At 40.9% G+C, this 20191-nt stretch overlaps 2 protein-coding genes across 3 annotated transcripts in view; one reads left to right on the plus strand and one right to left on the minus strand.

Moving 5' to 3' along the window:
• The window catches only part of LOC143281656 (uncharacterized), a 4907-nt gene extending 542 nt beyond the window's left edge, over window positions 1-4365 (plus strand). The window contains exon 2 of the mRNA XM_076586903.1: window positions 1113-4365. Within this exon, the coding sequence (XP_076443018.1) occupies window positions 1118-2095 (978 nt within the window). The 5' untranslated portion in view covers window positions 1113-1117 and the 3' untranslated portion in view covers window positions 2096-4365. The remainder of the gene's footprint in view (window positions 1-1112) is intronic.
• An 8216-nt stretch (window positions 4366-12581) lies between these two features.
• LOC143281076 (uncharacterized) overlaps window positions 12582-20191 on the minus strand; it is a 55826-nt gene continuing 48216 nt past the window's right edge. The window contains exons 31-33 of one of the 2 annotated variants that reach the window (XM_076586009.1): window positions 19729-19834; window positions 16969-17119; window positions 12582-15551 (exon numbers count right to left, since the gene is read on the minus strand). In XM_076586009.1, coding sequence (XP_076442124.1) covers window positions 14598-15551; window positions 16969-17119; window positions 19729-19834 — 1211 coding nt within the window. In that variant the 3' untranslated portion in view covers window positions 12582-14597. The remainder of the gene's footprint in view (window positions 15552-16968; window positions 17120-19728; window positions 19835-20191) is intronic. The other variant, XM_076586010.1, reaches the window with a different exon arrangement.

Consider the following 20191-nt stretch of genomic DNA (forward strand, 5'->3'; position numbering starts at 1 on the left):
TGATTATTTTATCACCATGAGTTGAAGATTTAGACGTACAGCTTATTTGCATCATGTAAATTACCACTTGTTACAATTTACAGACTTTATCATGCGCCAGCTGATCGTTCAGCAGTACCGTAAATTTGCGCTACTTCGGACGAGTTGAGTCCCCTGGGTTCACCAGCTTCACTGATGCTGATGTTACTGGCTAACAGTTCAGCTCTCCAATTCTCTCACTTTCTGTCATTTACTAGATATTCCAACAACTGATCGTAAAAAAAAAAAAGAGTTAACTGAGCAGACCATTTTATTTCACTGCTCAGAACTCCCAAGTTTGTTTCAATAATAAAATTAAGTCAGAAATGACCGGGGTTTTTTTCCATTTTTGGGGGTGGGGTGAGGTTGAGGGAGGAGAAAGAGAGAGAGAGAAAGAGTGCAGTTTACCTCTGCTGTCTGAATATTTCATATTTAATTTTTAAACATTTTGTTATGGTTTTAACAAACAGGTGACTATATTTCAACTGAAATGCGCCAGTCATTGTCAGAATTTCCCCCCAGTTTTTGGAGCACCAAAAAAATAGACAATGGTTGGTGCATTTTATTTGCAATTTCCTTCAACTGTTTGTTGAAAGAAAGTAGATTCTCATGATTTTGACACACTTTGCACACCAACCCTCACTCCACCCCTACCCCCTCCCCATCTGAAAAAAAATTATGGACAGTTGTTGAACTTGATGCATTATGCATTATAATGTAAATTTCTTGCTCATGTTAAATGAAGAGTATTGAAGTCCCAAGGTATACATAATAACTTTAAATATTAAGTGAGAGCATTATAAATGACTCAATATATACATGTGAAATGGATGGTAGAATACTTTTTGTATAGTTTTAGATGAAGGCTATTATAGTAAGAAAGAGAAATGTAGACTTTTCATTGATATTTATTGTTTTACATTTATTCATTTATTTATTTGGTTGAAAATGTTGATTTTATTACAGTAAACATTATTGAAGTACCTTCAGAAATTTGATATTGGTATTCAACTGTAGGATTGGATGTTTACACCACCCCCTCCCCCCCTCTCCCCCTCCTTTATTGTTTACATACTTTTTCATCTCTTTTGCAGTCAAAATGGAGACCATACCAAAGAGGGGTGTCAAAAGGAAGTTGCCTGAGATTGACGTCAGTGACAACTTTCCATATATGCAGCGTGAAATCGTTCTTCGGCAATCAATGGGAAAACTTGAAGAACTAGATGCAGCAACATTTGAGGCCAATCTTCGACGCTCTATCCTCATCCTCAACACAGTGAAATATATTAACAGGGAAACACGGCCAGAAGTAGTATATGGTAACAGTTTAATGGAAGGTACAAATGAGATTTATGGGAATTCATTGTCACAGTCCACTCAGGGTGCGTTACCTGATATCAGCACCTTCATCTATCCCATGTTACCTCTCTCTCCAGTCCCAGTGCACCCTCCCTATGGAGAGGAACATGACCAGTTAGGGTCTGACTCTTCAGTGACGGACCTGTTGCCATGTGCACCTCTGGCAAACTCTCAGGATAGCAGTTATGTACACAGTCAGGGTCAGTCTTTTTACCAGACAGGACAGACATCCACATACCCATATTCCACAGTGCACTATAACCCCCCCATTCCATCATCGTCTTCATATGGTACATCGACACATCTGGACTCTGCCATGGTGACGTCAGCATCTCAGTCCCTGGAAATGCCTTACGACACTCCATTGCTTGACAGTCAGTCGGCATCCTCAGAGTTTTACTCCAACCCATGTGCGAACAGTTTAGGTGAAGCAGAATATGCAAACAGCTTGACATCACAGTGGCCTTATGGTGACAGCACAAGTTCAGCCATTTTTGAGATCAGCAGTCTGAATGACGCAGATGTGATGGAGATCTTGCGTCACTTGGAAGAGACTGGTGAATCGGGGACAGGGTCAGGGTCAGACTTAGAGCACAGCTTAACACAGCCTTCCACGTCTCAAGCACCTGCCGTGAATACTCCATGTGCATCGTACTGTCGCACAGACACCCCAAAGACAGACATTGACAGCAGTGTGCAAATAACAGTTGGGAACTAAGACTTGTTCTGTAGTTCTGACAAAAGTGCAGCTAAACTGACGTTTGTACGAAAATGACATACGACATACAAGTCAGTTCCCCACCCGCCCAAACTTCCGCTCCCCTTCTCCAAACCAGGAGAAAGATTTATGTGTCTACAGAACCAAGTGTGGATGATGATATTTATTTGGTGCAGATGGATGTTGAGTATTTATTGATCAGATGGTGTTTCTGCAGTGAACTTGTGATGTGCAAGTGTTCCTGTTTTATTCGTCATAATGAAACCAGGTACATTTTAAAAATAAGTCCTGCATGTTGTTATGTGGATGCAACCGTGTAAGGTTCATAATTTATTGTACTTTCTTTGATCATTGAACTGAAATTTCTGTGATGCCAAAGGACTGAACATACAGAAGTTAAAGTGTCAGATCTACGCAAAGAATGTTCACAACTGATTGCTGCCGTTTCAGGGTTTGGAATCTCCTTGCCTAGAGACTATTTTCATGAAGACACACACGTAGGACTGGCATATACATCGGTTATGCGTGCCCTGAAAAACGGCAATGCTGCAAGCAGAGTTAAACAGTGGTCAGCTCATTAATCAGGCAAATGAGTTTATGTTATCTTCTACAATGAAGGTTCCATGGAAGTAGGTGTGATGGTTGCCTTGTGCCCATTTTATCATTGGTTTACACTTGTAAAATAGTGAGCGTGTCAGTGAAATGGCCTGCACTCACTTGTCACCATCATACACTTTTTGAAAAACCTTTTCTTTGCCTGTGTAACTGTGGATGAAATCAAATGGGTCAGTTTGACACAGTCATCTGTTGAATGTGTGTGTGATTGACATGAGTGATGAGAGTATGTGAGGGAGAGAGCAAGAATATGTGTGTACCTTTTATGTGTGTGCGTGGTGTGTGTGTGAGGTGTGTGTGTGTGTGTGGCTTTGACATTAGATCACTAGAAGGGTGTGTGGACAAGTTTGACAAACCCACACCAAACCTCCCCCAACCACCACCCCACAAGTTTCAGTATCTTACATCAGTACACTCTGCAATGTCAATATTTTCAGGTAAAATGTTGTAGAATTTGTTCAGTACCTTCTATTTCCATAATCTTGTTTCGTCCTCAAATCTTATGAACTTACAACATGAATGTATTCACAACTGCCCACACCCCCCTCCCTGCCAAAAAGAGATTGTCACAGGGTTTGGCACTTCAGATCTGTGATTTACTGGTGCTGGTCAGAAATTTCATTGAAAACTGCTGCTGCTTTAGTTTAAAACCATGTATGGTGTACAGCATCTAAATGAAACAGGAGAAACTGGCTTTAAAACTCGAAGTCAGACTTACTACAGAATCAGACATTGATCTGATTAGGGCTACATGAAATTTATATTCAGAACTGAATTTTAATGAACATGTCTTTAATGCAATCATTTTCTGATAATGGTGTTTTTAGTGGTTTCTCTATGTATTTTAGAATGCATCACCCATTTTCCAATCATGTATAATTTGCTTTATATGCATTGCCTTGAAATGCAATGTATACATGCTTTAAGTGCTTTTGGTTTTATTTTGATTTGTGTGTGTTGATAACATGATGCTTAAGATTCTTCCAGACAGTCACCAGTTATAAGTTCATTATTAGAAACTTAATGAGCATTCTTGCAGTAGCATCTTTTGTTTTGAATGTTTTAATAGTTTGACAGTTTTTTGCTGTAGGTTGATTTATTCTCTTTTCCATTTCTGATGAAATATTTTTGCAGATAGTTTTGGAATGCTGGAATACAACCCATTGATTTTTATTGATAATAATAATGCATTAATATTGAAGATATATACTCATGTAGGATTATTTTTCAATGTTGATTTTTTTTTTTCAGCCTAAAAGGATACTCATATGGACAGGCCATCTACCGTTTTATTTATTTTTTTATCTTTGGTTTTCAGTATGTAGGAAGAGTATGGTAGATGGAGCCATTCAATTCCAGGTAGAAATGTTGGTCAGTGTATCTTCACTGTATATTTTTGGGGGGTATTGATGTTTGATTGTCTCAGCTTGTGACTTTGAAAGATTGTCTTGTTAGTTCACCTCTTTTAGCTCATGATCTGTGTGTGATGTACATTGTGTAAAAAAACCAACACAGCCAATAATAGCTTGACTGACTGATATTAATTATGATAATTAATTAAGTCTTTTAATGAAAAAAAAAGAGAGGCAGCAAATTCAGAAAATGGTAGTGATTAGCCTGAGAGTTAAAACTTAAATGGCAGCTTTTTTTATCATTTGGCAGATAAAAATTTATATTTACCACTAATAAAAATGCCTTCTTTTTTTTTTCTCTATTTTTTTTTTTTTTTTTTTTTTTTTTTGCTTGATGAATTTTGAACCCTGATGTAATTTTGATTTTAAAGTGATAAAGTTCCATACATTGGTGATACAGACCATTAGTTCATGACTTAACAGGTCGTGCATTACACTCATGCAGCTGTACTTTATAAACATCTGAATGGGACAAACTATATATAGTATCTTTTAGTTTTATGCTCTATTTCAAGAAGAATTTTATGGTCTAGTACATACGTTTGTACACTTGAGTCGAGTCATGCATGTACTTATTTTATCTTCAGTGTGTAGAAGACAGATGTGATCTGCCATCCAGGTTGTCAAGCATGGCACTGTTAGTGTTACATTGGGAACTAAATTTATTCACAATCTTTTCACATAAGTGGGTGACACATATGTGTGTGTGTGTGTGGAAGGTTTGTTTTGATCCAGTTGTATTTTCAACAACTTTCTCTTTATTGGAGACTGTGAATGACATCTGATGTTTAACTGATTTGAGGGAGGAGGGTATAGCTCTGTTCACTGATTTTTAGTCTTGATCTTAGCTTTCTGAATTTAGTCAGTGTTGGTCCATTGGTATACAAGAGAATTATGGTTCGAACATCGAGTTAGTTTGGTGAAATGCTTTTCTATGCACTCTTATAATAATGTCATTGAAACGTGAACATCTTTGCAAGTGGAAAGTTTCAGTGAAATCTCAGATTTTCTCCAGCATATCTTACTGTTTTGTTGTTTTTGTGTGTGTTTTTTTTTAAGATCAAATGGGGAAATTGTGAAATATTACACTGCAACTTGACAAAGTTACAATTTTGATAGATGGGCCTGAAATTTTTATGCTTGTGTAAAACTTGTCATGCATACAAGTACATGCATTGTGCACTTACTTTCTTGATTTGAGTTCTTCAGGAACATGTTTTACAGTTTGTACAGATTGGTGTTTGATGGTGATTGAATGTGATCTGCTTGCCTGTTTTGTGTGTGGTCTGGGCAATAACTGAATAAGCCTCCCAGTTTGTGATTTCAAAAGTGATGGTGATTTGGTCTGTATGGAAGTGTTGAATATTCAGTGTGGACACATTTCCATGTGTTGATATATGCATGTAAAGATGACAGGTCTACAGAGAAGCTGAGTGCCTGTGGCATAAATAATTTGTATATCACACGAACTGTACATAATAATGTTGTATGCAATAAGAGTATTTTTCCATGTGTGATGGGAGAGTTTTGCTTTTTTTCATGGAAAGAGATACAGAAAATTTTCTGTGATTTTGAGACAACATCCAGTACTTGATCTTGTTGATGGAGGTTTTTTTGTTTTGTTTTTTTATTCAACTTTAAATGTTAGGAATACAAACTTGTTCTTTGTAAGAAAAAGTAATTGGGTTGGACTGACGGCTTCCTAGTTTACAAAAACAAACAAAGAACTCAGTTTATTTTTTTTTTTTTTAAATCAAACAAAAAACAAAGGCCAAAGATAATGGTTACTGACTGCCAAACACCAGAAAAGAACCTAGAGAATCAGCAGTACTTTCATATGACTGATGGTGATCCTTCAACCCGCTGGCGTTTGGGTGGATTCGAACCCAAGTCCTTTAGATTGATGGTCCCAAAGTTCTGTCGCCCTGGCCAAACAGACCCAGGGCTGGTGGACAGACTGTCATGTCCTTTATGGGAGTTTGGGTAGGTAATGTTGATTCGTTTGTACAGACAAATGTGCCATCATGTGTGGGCGAGTGTGTGTGGGAAACATGGTTTGTGCTTACAAAACTCGTGCAGCCAGCTTGCAACTTGCCGCTCGAAAAACCACCATCGTTGCTTATCACGTCACCAGCAGATTGCAGCGAAAAATCCTTTAAATGAAAAAAAAAAAAAAAAAAAAATCATTTGAGGTTTCGTTTCTGAACGATGTCTGTGGGATAGAAAAAAATCCGACCCGACCGATATTAATTACATTAATTAATCACCCTCACCGACGACTTTTTGTGTGTGTGTGTGTGTGTGCTTGCTTGCTCTCTGTCTGGCGGTTTGTTGCGGTCCCGTTACCACGTTGTACGTAGTTGGGAGCAAGTAGTTTCTGCCCGTCACCTCCCCCCTTCCCTCTTCGACCCCATCCCTCTCCCTCCCCGCCCCCGTCACTTCCTCCTCCGTTCTGCCAGTCACGCGCTCGCGGCGTGATGGCGGCGTTGTGGCGGCCTGTCTCGTTTTGGAGCAGTGGTGTGTCATAGGCCCACTATAATTTTCTCCTTTTTTTTTTCTTTCTTTTTCTCCTTTTTTTCCCCCACCTACCCCCACCCACCTCTACCCTAAGGCCTCAGAAAAAAAGAAAGGTGTCTCAAGGACGAATCTTGCACTGGCATTATAGCATCCACAAAATTTATCGTTATTTATTTATTTTATTTATTTTGTTTTGTTCCCCCGAACTTAGCCTCCTCTCTCTGTGGAGTTGGTGGCGGCAGATGGAAGGTTATGCAGCTGAAGACGTGTCGCCACGCGCACACACACACAAACTAGTAACCCAGCAGTTTAGCGTGGAAGTTACTGTGGAAACAAGATCGGAATTAAATTTTCTGTGGAAATGTGGGTTGTCGTCTGCACCGTGCTGTACTTTATTAACCGCCAACACTGTTTTTGGCTCCCTATCGAGCTAGGACAAGAGAGGGGAGGGAGAGTGGGGGCTTAGGCGTTTGACATTTTGTGTTCGGATATCCTGCAGACGTGTGTTTGTACAAAAAGTACACTGGTATACTAATGTTTACTGTCGTTTTATAAGGAGCCGCCAGTTAATGATTTCATTGCAGAAAATCAGGATGGGATGCCCATAATCTGTTCAATCATGTATCTCACGCAGCACAGAGACGAATGAACTTCAAAACTGCGAATCTCAATGACTCAGAACTGAAAACAGACAGACAGTATCTTGTGAAACATTCCTTTTGGGTGGGGGAGGGAAGGAACAGAAAATTAGGCACAGTTTACAGTTGTATCGAGGCAGGAACCCCAGAATACGTCTCCTGCGTTGCGATTTTTCTGAATGTAGACATGAACTCTTTTATCAATATCATATGCCTGTGAGGTTCTGTTGGAGGCGCATTTTTTCTTCTTGTGGCTTACCCGACTATGAACACAGTGGGGGCCATGTCAGAGGCGTTGGTCAACTTCCCTCAGTTTGATCATATACCCGACGTATTTTTTAAAACCGCTTGGTTTGGTGGGAAAAGGCGGGTGGGATGGGGGGGTGTCAACTGAATCGAAGGGTGGGGTGTCTTCTCAGTCATTCCAGTGTTTTGTGATGTTTGTTCTTATTTTCTGAATCCGTTGGTCAGTGATCATTCATTTTGCTTTATTTTATTTCTATACTGGAGTCGGATTTATCATCTGTGTGTCAGCATTCTCGTGTCATTTACAGTCTTCTCTCTGTCTCTCACTGTATGTGTGTGTGTGTGTGCGTGTGTATGAACTGTTCATTTCTTTGCATCACAAAGCTTGTTGGTGTATAAGTTTTGTATAAATTTCAAAGTTTTAAAAGCTGAATTTTATTTTTGTTCATGTAAATTTGAATACTCGTGGCTGTAAGATGTGCATGGTCTGTTGACTGCAAATGGAGCTGTGGTTCCTACTGAGTATAATAAGCCAGCAAATCCCAACCATTGATTTGTGCATAGTGTGTGTGTGTGTGTACAACTATAAAGGGGCCATAACAAATTGGTTGTGCAAGAGTGAAAGTGTGTGGAACATGTCTCAGTGTTCTACCTGTACATCAGTGACAGAGGAGCAGGGAAAGAGTTTTTCTTCAGGTGGATGATTTGTTAACTGCTCTCTCCAGGTGCACTGTTTTCTTGACAGGAGATGATGAAACAGGGTTGGAGCATATTATTGATTGGCTGGTGGTATTGTGGATGTCAGCCTTTGAGGTTGTGTGTCTGCATGTGCTTGTTTCTTTCCCTTGAAGAATTCTTTTCATTCAGTACTTTTTTTCTATTTGCGTTTCCTTGAAAGTTTTAAGATTTCTTTTAATTTCTATCCCCCCCCCCCCCCACCCCCAAATATCAGCCTTAGACATAATGTGTCTTTTAAATTTTTTCAGTTATTACTGTCTCCAACAGAATACTTTGCACCCACCAAAATATGTGGTTTGAGAACCAAACAATACAGTGGTCAAACATGTTTGTTTGGTTTTTTTAAAGTGCACCTGACACGGGGCCATGGGTAATCAGTGATTTTATTTTAGAAGGTAATTATGCATTGTAAAGTAATTGGTTTTTCCTCTCCCACTCTCCCCTTCTGTCCAAAAGAGGCTTGGCTTTTGTTCTGCACATTAATACATGGTTAATTAGTTCATTAGTTACTCGTGTGAAAAATGCGTCTGAATATTTTAACTGGTCGACATTATTGAGATCCAGTTTAATGATTCTTTGAAACAAAATGTAAAAGGAAGGGGATGGGTTAGGGAAGAGGGTTTACATTTACTTTTAAAATTTTATACTATATATATATTTTTTTAGGAAATGTTATTTAAGAGTGATGCACTTGGGTGTATTATGTTGATATTCTCATGCATTATTTTTCTTTTTCATTTCAATGGTCAAATAGTTTTTGTTTTTGTTTTTATAGCAATGTCTTCAAGACATGCATCGTTTTTACTGTTTCGGGAATGTTTGGTGTACGAGTGAAATATTTCAGTGCCAAGGGTGTGTGCATGAATGAAGTGTTTTTCTGTTGGTGGATCAGTGAAGTGTTATAATGTTGGTGGTGTATGAGTGCAATGTTATAATGTTTAGGATGTATGCATGAGTGAAGTATTTTAAAGTTGGTGTGAGAGTAAATTGTTTAAAATCATGTTAAAGGAGAAGTGGAACAGTACATCAGTTTGTGATACCGTTCTATTGAGAATCAAAACAAATGGTTTTATCATGTACAGAATACCAGTTGTACTTTGCCTTGTACTGTGGTGTTGATTTGCTCTGGTCAAAGCGTCTTCTTACACACACTGCATATCTTCCAAACGAAAGTTATCATTGTGTTTGACTTAAAAGCATTACAATTTGTTACACTGGAATAAACAGACTGAAAACAGAGAAAAGTGGTGTGTGTGTGTGTGTGCGCGCGCACCCATGTTCAAGGGAGTGTGTGGGTGAGTATGGTGGTTCAACATGAGTGATGAGAGTAAGATACAAAAGTTTGTGTGTGTATGAATGGGTGTTTGACCATGCAAAGGATGATAGTTCACTGCACCATTATCATGAAAATCAAACTTTTTGTAATGTAGAGACTGAGGATGCACATCTTTTAGTGCTTCAGATAACACATGAATATACGTCCCTGACGCTTTGAAAAAGAAAAAGAAGCATTGCATGTTCCTCAAAGGGATTCCTGGAACGTTCTAAAAAAATAACATAAATGGAGTGAAAATTGTGCATCAGAGCTTCAGTCTGACACTTTGACGGTCGTCTATAAAAAAGTTTTCCGTTCACTTCTTTGTCAAAATTAATGTCAAAACTATGAATGTCAAACTTTCCTCCTTAAAGCATAGAGAAATTGAAGACCAATCAGTGCTTCTGACACTGAAAATGCAAAGGATTCACTGCATGTTCAATAAGCTAGAATGAACACACAAAAAGAGTGAAATTTGTGTATTGGTGATTAGTTATACCTGCTTTTGCATGTGTGCTGCAAAGCAGATTGCACTAGAATGTGTAGCATTAGAGAGACCCTCTGAAAGTAGTATGGGACCCCCTAAAATTATGGTAAAAGAAACCCTGGAATCTCAAAGATTTTTAATTCATAGAAGCTCTGTCAATGTTTTTCTGTGTAAATGAACTCCATGCACAAAGCCAAAGGCTGAAGATGTGATCATTATTCTCCTGGAGTTAACAATGTACAATGGTTCGCGGCCCAGTGTACTCACACTGTCAAGGCCGACATGAAAACACTCCAGACTGATGAGCAAAAGGTGGATGGCCAGGGGGACAACAAACAGCAGCTTGGATGACTTGAAGGCAAATTAACTGAACCAGAACTTAGTACACATTAACCCCCCGGACCCCCCAAAAAACCAAACCAAACAATACAGACTCATAAAAATAGCTTTTTAATCACCTATACATGATAATTCACCTCTGCAACAAATACAGGCTTCCACTGGAATGACAGGAGTTTATTAATTTATCTTTGTTGCTTATGCAAACAGTCGAGCCAACCACACAGCCATAGCATGGCTGGAAAAATAAATATTGATCCCATAGAACTTGGCGGTGGAGGGGGGAGGGAATCCCAGGAAAATGGGGGCAGAGAAGCGAACTGACACTTCACTGAAACCACCATCAGAATGACAGTGCAGCAAAACCAAATTATATTAATGATGGCTGTGTGCAATTCAAAACTGAACACTTTCAATGCCAGCTCTGCACTCTACCATGCCAGTGAAAGAGGAGACTGAAAGGCCAGCACTACAGCAACCCAACTATCATGTCTGTTTGACATGCCATCCAACCAGTACCATGCTCAATTTTGTGTGCAATTTTTGTATTTCCAATGTTCTCTGTCTCTGAAACTGAACCTCACCATCCAGTTCCCCCCCCACCCCCACCCCAACCCCCCCAAAAAACACAGACAGCCCTATTTCGGATTTGACTCCCCAAATCTCCATAACTGACCCTGTTCACTGCCATCTGATTGGATCAGAGCAAAACAAATAATGCAAATAATGCTGCTTTTCACCCAGCTGACCACAAAGAGCCTTTCTTTCTTCTTTCTTTTGCGTTCGACAGCCACGCAGTCAGGGTCGAAGTCCGAGGGATGCCACAAACTTGGATGTCCGGTGAAGATCGGCTGCCGTCCCCCAGAGCTTGGTGTTGAGGTCAGCACCCCCAGGCCAGGACTGCTGCCGCATCTTCTCATACAGAGGGCAGTCTTGGAGAATATGGGATGGGGTCTGGTCAGCCTGGCCGCAATCACATAGGGATGTGGCTGCCACTCCAATCCTCTTCAGGTGTGCTCAGAGGCCGCAGTGTCCTGTGCGAAGGCGGTAGATAGTAGTCTGGTGTCTCCTCTCCAGTGTCCTGATGGGATCCTGGTGTGCCTGGTAGCCTCCATGAGGGTGTCCCCCATGGAGGAGTGCTTTCCCCAACATTGTTTCTGTTGTATATCAACGACATCCGAGACAACATCACGAAGCACGTCTCCAACAGTCTGCACGCAGACAACCTGGCAGTATGGACATCCGCTGAACACACCAGCACGGCCTCCTACTGGCTTCAGGAAGTCGTCAGCAATATCGCTACATGGACAGAAGACTGGGGTCTTGAGCTCAACACCACAAAAACCAACGCTCTCTCTCCACCACAAGGAGCCATGTCAGGGCTGATCACCCATCAGTTCTTAAAAACCAGTCCAAGAGAAACCAGAATAATGTTACAAGGTTGATCAAAACAACACTGAAAAGGCCAGTTGACCCATGTATTCTCCCACCCTCTACACTCCCACTATGTGCCCCCTCCATTGGAGTGTTCCTGTGGTATGTGTACTAGTGGGTCTGTGTTTGCTGTGTGCGTGTTGAGGATGTATCTAGTTCCATTTTCCTGAGGTTATTCATATCTGCAATTTGTAGAATTGTATTGGTGTACATAATTTTTTCCTCCACTTCTGCCCTTGTGTGGTATAATGCACGATTGTATGTATCTCATGTGAGGCACTTAAGAGCCATTTTATATGGGGAGTTAGACTATTTAGAGTCATATAAGTACATTATTATTTATGTCTCACTCAGTTCACGTGACAATAACATAAAATAAAATTTAAAAAAAAGACAGGGCAAAACATACAGTTCAAAGACTTTTCCTGCCCTTGGTATGGTTCTCTCATTTCCCAAAGATTTTCCCAGACTTACACGAGTCTGGCTGCACAAACCCTGTAGGCTACAATCATACGGTTTTTTGATTCAGAAAACCAGCATGTTATTGCATAAGCTCGCTAGCCAGCAAGAAACCAACGTACACAAATACATAATGTTGCACAGTATCTTTTGGGTGCAGACTGGTAAAACAAGAGGTCACATGAACAGAACAAGGGAGACAATTAAGTACATTTTTAACCCTCACTGGATCTCTCTTTAAGAAAAGTCATTTTGTTCTCCATATTTCCATTCATTTATCTTTGTTGCTTAAAGCCCAGCCGACTCCAATGGACCACATTAGGGCTGAAAACACTGTCAATACTGGTCCTGTAGAACTGAGAGAGAAAAAGGGAAACCCGAAAAAGGAAAATAGGCACAAATAAAACCATACACACACATCTACGACCAGACCTCTAATGTTGACCATTCCATGATCAGGTTGTTGTTTTGGGGGTGTTTTTTTGTAGCCAAAATTTGCAAAATCGGTGATCAACTACTACTTAGTGGGTGCATTCATTATTACAAATTTCTCAACGCAAGGACTTTCAGAACACTCCTCATATTTTGAAACTTTATTCCACCTTCCTCATGCATGCAGCCCCCAGGTTATATGTACAACTCTTTAACACCCTGATAATGACCAGTGCATCAATCCAAACAGCAGTCCAAATGCATCACAAACACACACAGGGCTTCAGACAAAATAGAAATGTTGGGGGTCCCTAGGATGACACTCACGACCACACACATCCATACCCATCACTCTCAAACAATCATAACAGACTCCCACATTCGTAACAATCACTCTATCAAACACAGAGGATAATCATTCAAACAAAGGACAATCATCACAGACTCATGAACCACAAATCATATCCACCAATCTATCAGATAACAATCATCACACTCACAAACTCCCACAAATCACATCCATTGCTCTATCAAACAGGACAATCATAACAATTAATAACATCTATCATTCTATCAAACAGGACAATCATATAACTCTATCAAACAGGACAGTCATAACAATCAATCACATCTATCACTCTATCAAACATGACAATCATAACAATCAGTCATCTATCACTCTTATCAAACAGGACAATCATACCCATCACTCTATCAAATAGGACAATCATAACAATCACATCCCTCACTCTCTCAAACAGGAACAATCAAACAACCACATCCGTCACTCTATCAAACAGGACAATCATACCCATCACTCTATCAAATAGGACAATCATAACAATCACATCCCTCACTCTCTCAAACAGGAACAATCAAACAACCACATCCGTCACTCTATCAAACAGGACAATCATACCCATCACTCTATCAAATAGGACAATCATAACAATCACATCCCTCACTCTCTCAAACAGGAACAATCAAACAACCACATCCGTCACTCTATCAAACAGGACAATCATACCCATCACTCTATCAAATAGGACAATCATAACAATCACATCCCTCACTCTCTCAAACAGGAACAATCAAACAACCACATCCGTCACTCTATCAAACAGGACAATCATACCCATCACTCTATCAAATAGGACAATCATAACAATCACATCCCTCACTCTCTCAAACAGGAACAATCAAACAACCACATCCGTCACTCTATCAAACAGGACAATCATAACAATCACATCTATCACTCTATCAAATAGGACAATCATAACAATCAATCATATCCATCACACTATCAAACATGACGATCATAACAACCAAATAGGACAATACAAACAACCCCATCCATCACTCTCTCAAACATGACAATCATAATAATCACATCCCTCACTCTCTCAAATAGAACAATCATAACAATCAAACCAACAAGACAATCATAACAACCACATCATCACTCTCTCAAACAGGACGATCATAACAAACAAAAACATCTGTCACTCTATCAAACAGGACAATCATAACAATCACATCCATTACTCTATAAAACACATCAAATATAAAAAAAACAACCACATCCGTCACTCTATCAAATATGACAATCATAACAATCACATCCATCAAAACGGGACAATCATAACAATCATATCCATCACTCTATCAAAAAGGACAATCATAACAATTATATCCATCACTCTATCAAACAGGACAATCATAACAAAAAAACACATCCGTCACTCTATCAAACAGGACAATCATAACAAAAAAACCCACATCCGTCACTCTCACAGGACAATCATAACAAACAAACACATCCGTCACTCTATCAAACAGGAACAATCATAACAAACAAACACATCCGTCACTCTATCAAACAGTTGTCAATGTGAGCGTTGATCTCCTCGTTCCAGGTGCCGGCAGCAAACTTCATGTCACAAATGGGGCACCTCTTCTCCTTGCTGCTGGCCTTCACTGAAAGCGCTGCCTTGGACTGCCTGCCTTCCTGCTGCTCACTCTTCCCACCCTTTCTCTTCCGTCCCTTCTTTTTCGGCAGCGGGGTAAAATCAGGATCGTCTTCACTGTTTTCGTCCTTGCAGGCTTTAGCCTGCGCTAGCATCTGACACTTTCTTTTCTGTCCCCGTGTTTTTCTTGGCGGGGGGGATGCACGTTCTCCTTCTTCACCGTTTTCTGACAGTGTAGCTTCAGCAGCGTGTTTCTCATTGATTCCGTTTTGCTCCAGTTCCACTGTTTTGTCTTGAGTGGGGGAGGCTGGTGGGGCACTGTTGTCCGAATCTTTCTGTCCGTCTTTCTGTTTGTCTTTAGGTTGTTCCTCTGAATCTTTCTGTCCATCTTTCTGTTTGTCTTTAGGTTGTTCCTCCTTTTCCACAGTCTCCACTCCTTCTGGTTCCATTGCCTCAGTGTCTTTCTGTTCGTCGGAGTCGTCATCAATCTCAATGCAATTACTCTGGTCCACCACAACTCCTGAATCAGAATTAGAGTCCACACTCTCCGTTTTGCCTTCAGGTTCATTTTCCGGAGAGGGGGGTTTAGAGTTCTCTTCCTGCTTGGTCAGTTCTTCGTTTGTGTCTTCTGCTGAAGACGAGCCTTGTTTGGGTTTGAAGAAACTCTTGATGGTGACCGGGGGACGCAGTGCCTTGGCTAGCAGCTTGGGGTTGACCGGGGTGACGGCCTCCACCTTGGCCTGGCTGTAGATGAGAGGCTTGTCTGGGGTGGGGGTGGGGGAGGGGGAGGATCCGGAGGGGTTGTGGGGGGTACCGTCCTGGGTGGCGGCCATTTGCTGTTTGTAGGCCATCACCTGGAAAAACAACCACCAAAAAACTCAGTTTGTCAGGTAGGTAAGGTGATGGAAAGAGCGCTACTCCTCCCCCTCCAAAGTGAATCATTTAAGGATGTGAATTTGTGCTTGCGCCTGCAATTTAAAAAAAAAAAAAAAAAAAAAAAAAATGCGGATCAGCGTCCTTAATCTTTACACCTGTTACTGAAAACTTGGACCACCACATCAGAAAAACAATTTTGCAAGCAAGCAGGTTTGCCAATGACTAAAGTCTGTGAGCTGAGGTCAATAAGGAAAGAGGTGATAATTTTCAATCAGCTGGTTACTGATCTAGTTTAATTCACTCTGCTACAAAGCAGCATCAAACTGATCATAAACTTTACATGTGAACCACAGTTTCATGTGGGAACCAGAACTCTATGTGGAGTAACCAGTAAAACAGCAGCAACACAGGAGATAGCCACAAGCCACAAACAACAAAATCCTTAACCCCTTGACTGCTCAACCATGGTGAAATTTCAGAGTGGCATAAATCTAAGTGCAGTCAGTGGCATGAATCTAAGTGCAGTTACCAATGTTTGCGTATTTATCACCAGTGTCACTGGTTTTGTTGAACAAAAGTAATGAAATCCCAAGAGTCAGCCCTGTCTTTCCTCAGTGAGGCGACAGCCCTCATCAACTGACCAGCACACCTGTCAGCATCAGTCATGGGGCTTAATCAAAACACCTGAGCTCGACAACAAACTGACCAGAAACTGACGTTCAAATTGCACACCAGGACATAACCACAAGCAGAGATGCCAACCTCTGTCAAGTGTTTGTAGGAATAATCAGAAAATTTGGTAGGAACATTTTTAATCCGGTAGTAACACTCGCACTCCAAGCCACATCAGCAAGCCTACATTCTATCTACAAGGCATACAAACACTTGGTAGGAACAATCAGGAAATTTGGTAGGAACATTTTTAATCTGGTAGGAACATGGAACAATCAGGAAATTTGGTAGGAACATTTTTAATCTGGTAGGAACACACACTCCAAGCCACATCAGCAAGCCTACATTTTATCTACAAGGCATACAAACACTTCAGCCTACCTGCAACAAGGTGTAATTGCTACGATTCAGCTGATTGGTCCACTCAATGCTGTTTCAATGTACACACGCACATGATTAGCTGAGCATCCTCAAGGGAGACCAAGGTTGTAGTGACTGCCCTGGCCTCATGATCGATAGGTCCAGAGCGTCTGGGTAATGTTATGACAGGAAAGCATGTGACCATGCTGTCTAGTCGAAAATGAACTCGTCGGAACAATTATGATGCATAACATCAGAACAAACTGTGATCGAGCGTAACAAAATATGGCGAAATCGTAACAGGTGGCATCTCTGCATGAGAAAACAGGGTTTGCACAGAGTACAAAAACTGGCCCCACTTACCGCCTGCACCCTCTGCAACCTCTCCTGCAGTTTCTGCTCCTTCAGCGTCTTCTCCACCTCGGGTATCAGCACTTCTGGGTACCGCACCCCCACCACTCTCTCCCCCCCATCCACTGCCACCCGCACCACCCGGAGCCGACTTTCATATTTGCTGGGGAAAAAAACAAAAAACAAAAAAAATAAGTAAGCAAATGAAAAGCAACTGAAAATTCAGATCAAAAGCACTCCTTTTCTGCAATAAGCTATTATTTTTGTGTGTTGACAAATACTGTTATTTTCAACGGTGACACAGGCAATGTGTTTAGCCCAACGAATGTTCAGTCACTGATTTACACGGTGGAAAGTGTTTCATCTCAATTAGATATTTACAATGGTGGATTCCTATTACCTTCTTTGTTTCATCAGAGTTCAAAAGGGTTCCCAGTATACATAAATGCATACGTTACCTATGCTTACTGATTCTGTGAGAATGAGACTCTGAAGATCCTAGATTCTTCAGACGGCTTCATTTGAAATGCTCTCCTGTGGTCACTGCAAAAGACTGTCACTTTTGGTGTTCTATTTGTCTCCAGTTGTCTGTTTAAGGAACTGATCTATGTAACCTTTTTCTGGCTGGCAGCATATTCAGAACACATTCTGAAAGTCAAAATAATGGATTTTTTTTTTTTTTTTTTTTTTAATCAAGGGAGAGAAAAGGTGAGTTATAAAGCAGGGCTTCTGAAAAAGCAAAAATACAAATCCCTAATGCTTTGAAAATGGAAATGGCGCAGTGCATGTCCATCTACGAGAATGAAGTTTTAAAAAACTTCTTGAAGAAGCATATACAAGAGGCAAAGCCTTCAAGACTCACTTGTGCTTCACGCTTTATTCAGTAAAGGAATCATGAGGAGAAAAAAATAGATTAAAAAAATCGTTGAAAAGTGCTCTGTACCAAAAATTATATATAAGCTTGGGAGAAAAACAAAAAAAGGCATGGGAGCAGGATCGAACCATGTATGTTCAGTTCTGAAACACGCAGACTAATCCCCACAGCTGCAGCGCATCTGACGTCATTTGACATTTTCTTCTTCGTGCAATGAATAGATGTAATTGCAGAGTACGTAATAATGCCGTTTATAATGTTTCTTGTGTGTTCTTTTCATATCTCGATTATTCTTTTATTTTGACGTTAAAGAAGACATTGCCATCACTTCAAGCACATCGCAACACATGGTAGATCTCTAGATCTGCACGAACCCGTCTGCAATGGGCTGAAAGAAACGATTGATTCATTTTTCTTTTATATTCATTCCATTTAATTTGTCCACTTTAGAATATTTATATGCAGTAAACATGTCCATGGTTTAGTTAGTATCACTGCATTTGTTCTGTCCATAATTTGTATTTCTTTTCTTTTAATTGTGAACAAGAAAAACAAGGTCATGTCGTTTTCAAACACAACCAACCTTCTAGTAACTCAGTGAGAAACGGTTTTTAGAATTTTCAGATCTCGGAACGAATCTCAACGAAATTAACCATTAATGGAAATACGTCTTAATTCGGGAGACTTACAACCTGTTATTGGTATCACTGTGAAGATTTTCTTCATGCTATGTTTAAGCCAAATTTGGTATTTTCAGAGAAAATGGCAATGTTAAAGTTTACCACACACACACAGACATACAGACAGACACAAACACACAGATAACCGAACACCAGGTCATAACACAGACTCACCTTGTTTACACATGTGAGTCAAAAAGGAGTGATAATTGTGCTCCGGAGCTTCAGTCTGACACTAGGATCGTCTGTTCAAATGTTTCTCTTCATCACTTCTTGGCCAAGAAACCTAGACGATCATGATAAGAAGGTATGCCTGTCTTTGTGTGTGTCTAGCAATGCAGATTTCACTAGAATGCGCAGCATTAGAGTGACTCTCTGGAGGTAGTCTGGAACCACCTAGAATTATGGTAAAAGAGTACCTGAGATACCCCCCTCCCCCCCAAGACTTTTCACTTTTCAGAAGCCCTGCATCAGTGTCAGATCAGTATGACTATTGCAACCTGTGACACTGTGAGTTTCGGTTTTAGTTTCTCAAACAGGCATCTTTGTGCTCAGACAAATAGAAAGACTCTACACCACATCTGCTAGGCAGATGCCTGACCAGCAGCATAACCCAATGTGCACAGTCAGGCCTTGAGTGCATGCTTATGTATTTGTGTACCTATCAGAGTGGATTTCTCCTACAGAATTTTGCCAGGACAACAGTCTCTTTGCCATGGGTTCTTTTTCAGTGCACAAAGTGCATGCTGCACACAGGACCTCGGTTTATCATCACTTCCGAATAACTAGATGCCCAGTTTCATTTTCCAGTCAAACTTGGGAGAAAGGGTGAGAGCAAGATTCAAACCCACACCCTCAAGGACTCTCTGTATTAGCAGCTGAGCATCTTAACCATTCTGCCACCTTCTGCCCCCTCGCCCCCCACCACCAAACAACACTGACTCACCTGGTGAGCACTGGGTTCTGTGTTTCACTGTATACCCACACACACAACACCGACCCACCTGGTGAGCACTGGGTGCTGCGTTTCACTGTCTCCCCCCCCCCCCCCCTTTCCTCCCCGCCAACACCGACCCACCTGGTGAGCACAGGGTGCCGTGTTTTACCCCCCCCTACCCCCCAAAACACTGACCCACCTGGTGAGCACTGGGTGCTGTGTTTCACTGTTTGCCCCCCCCCCCCACCCCCCCCCCCCCCCAACACACAACACCCACTCACCTCAGCCCCAGCATGGGTGCATTCCTCAGCAGGGTGGTTTCCAGCACAGACATCAGGGTGGCGATGTTGCCACACAGCAAGTGAAGTCGGTACGATCGCTTGCCAACTGCAAACACATCAACAACAGTATCATCAATAACACCACAGCACAGTTTAACAGTACGATTGCTTGCCCACTGCAGCATTGACAACATCATCATCCATAGCACCTTCCATGCAAAACACACTCAACTGTGCTGTACATTGTAAGAAACTGATGTACAAAGCATGCATTTAAACATGATAACGAAGACTTACATGCATAACCCTGCAAAGACATCAAACCAAACACTCAAACACTAATTCATATACATAATAAAGCACACAAAAATCACACACAACATAATACAACACACATATACATCACAGTACCTAAATGAAGCACATCTCACATCACAGTACCTACATGAAGCACAACACACAT

The sequence above is a fragment of the Babylonia areolata genome, chromosome 4 (assembly GCF_041734735.1).
Source record: "Babylonia areolata isolate BAREFJ2019XMU chromosome 4, ASM4173473v1, whole genome shotgun sequence".
NCBI lineage: Eukaryota > Metazoa > Mollusca > Gastropoda > Neogastropoda > Buccinidae > Babylonia > Babylonia areolata.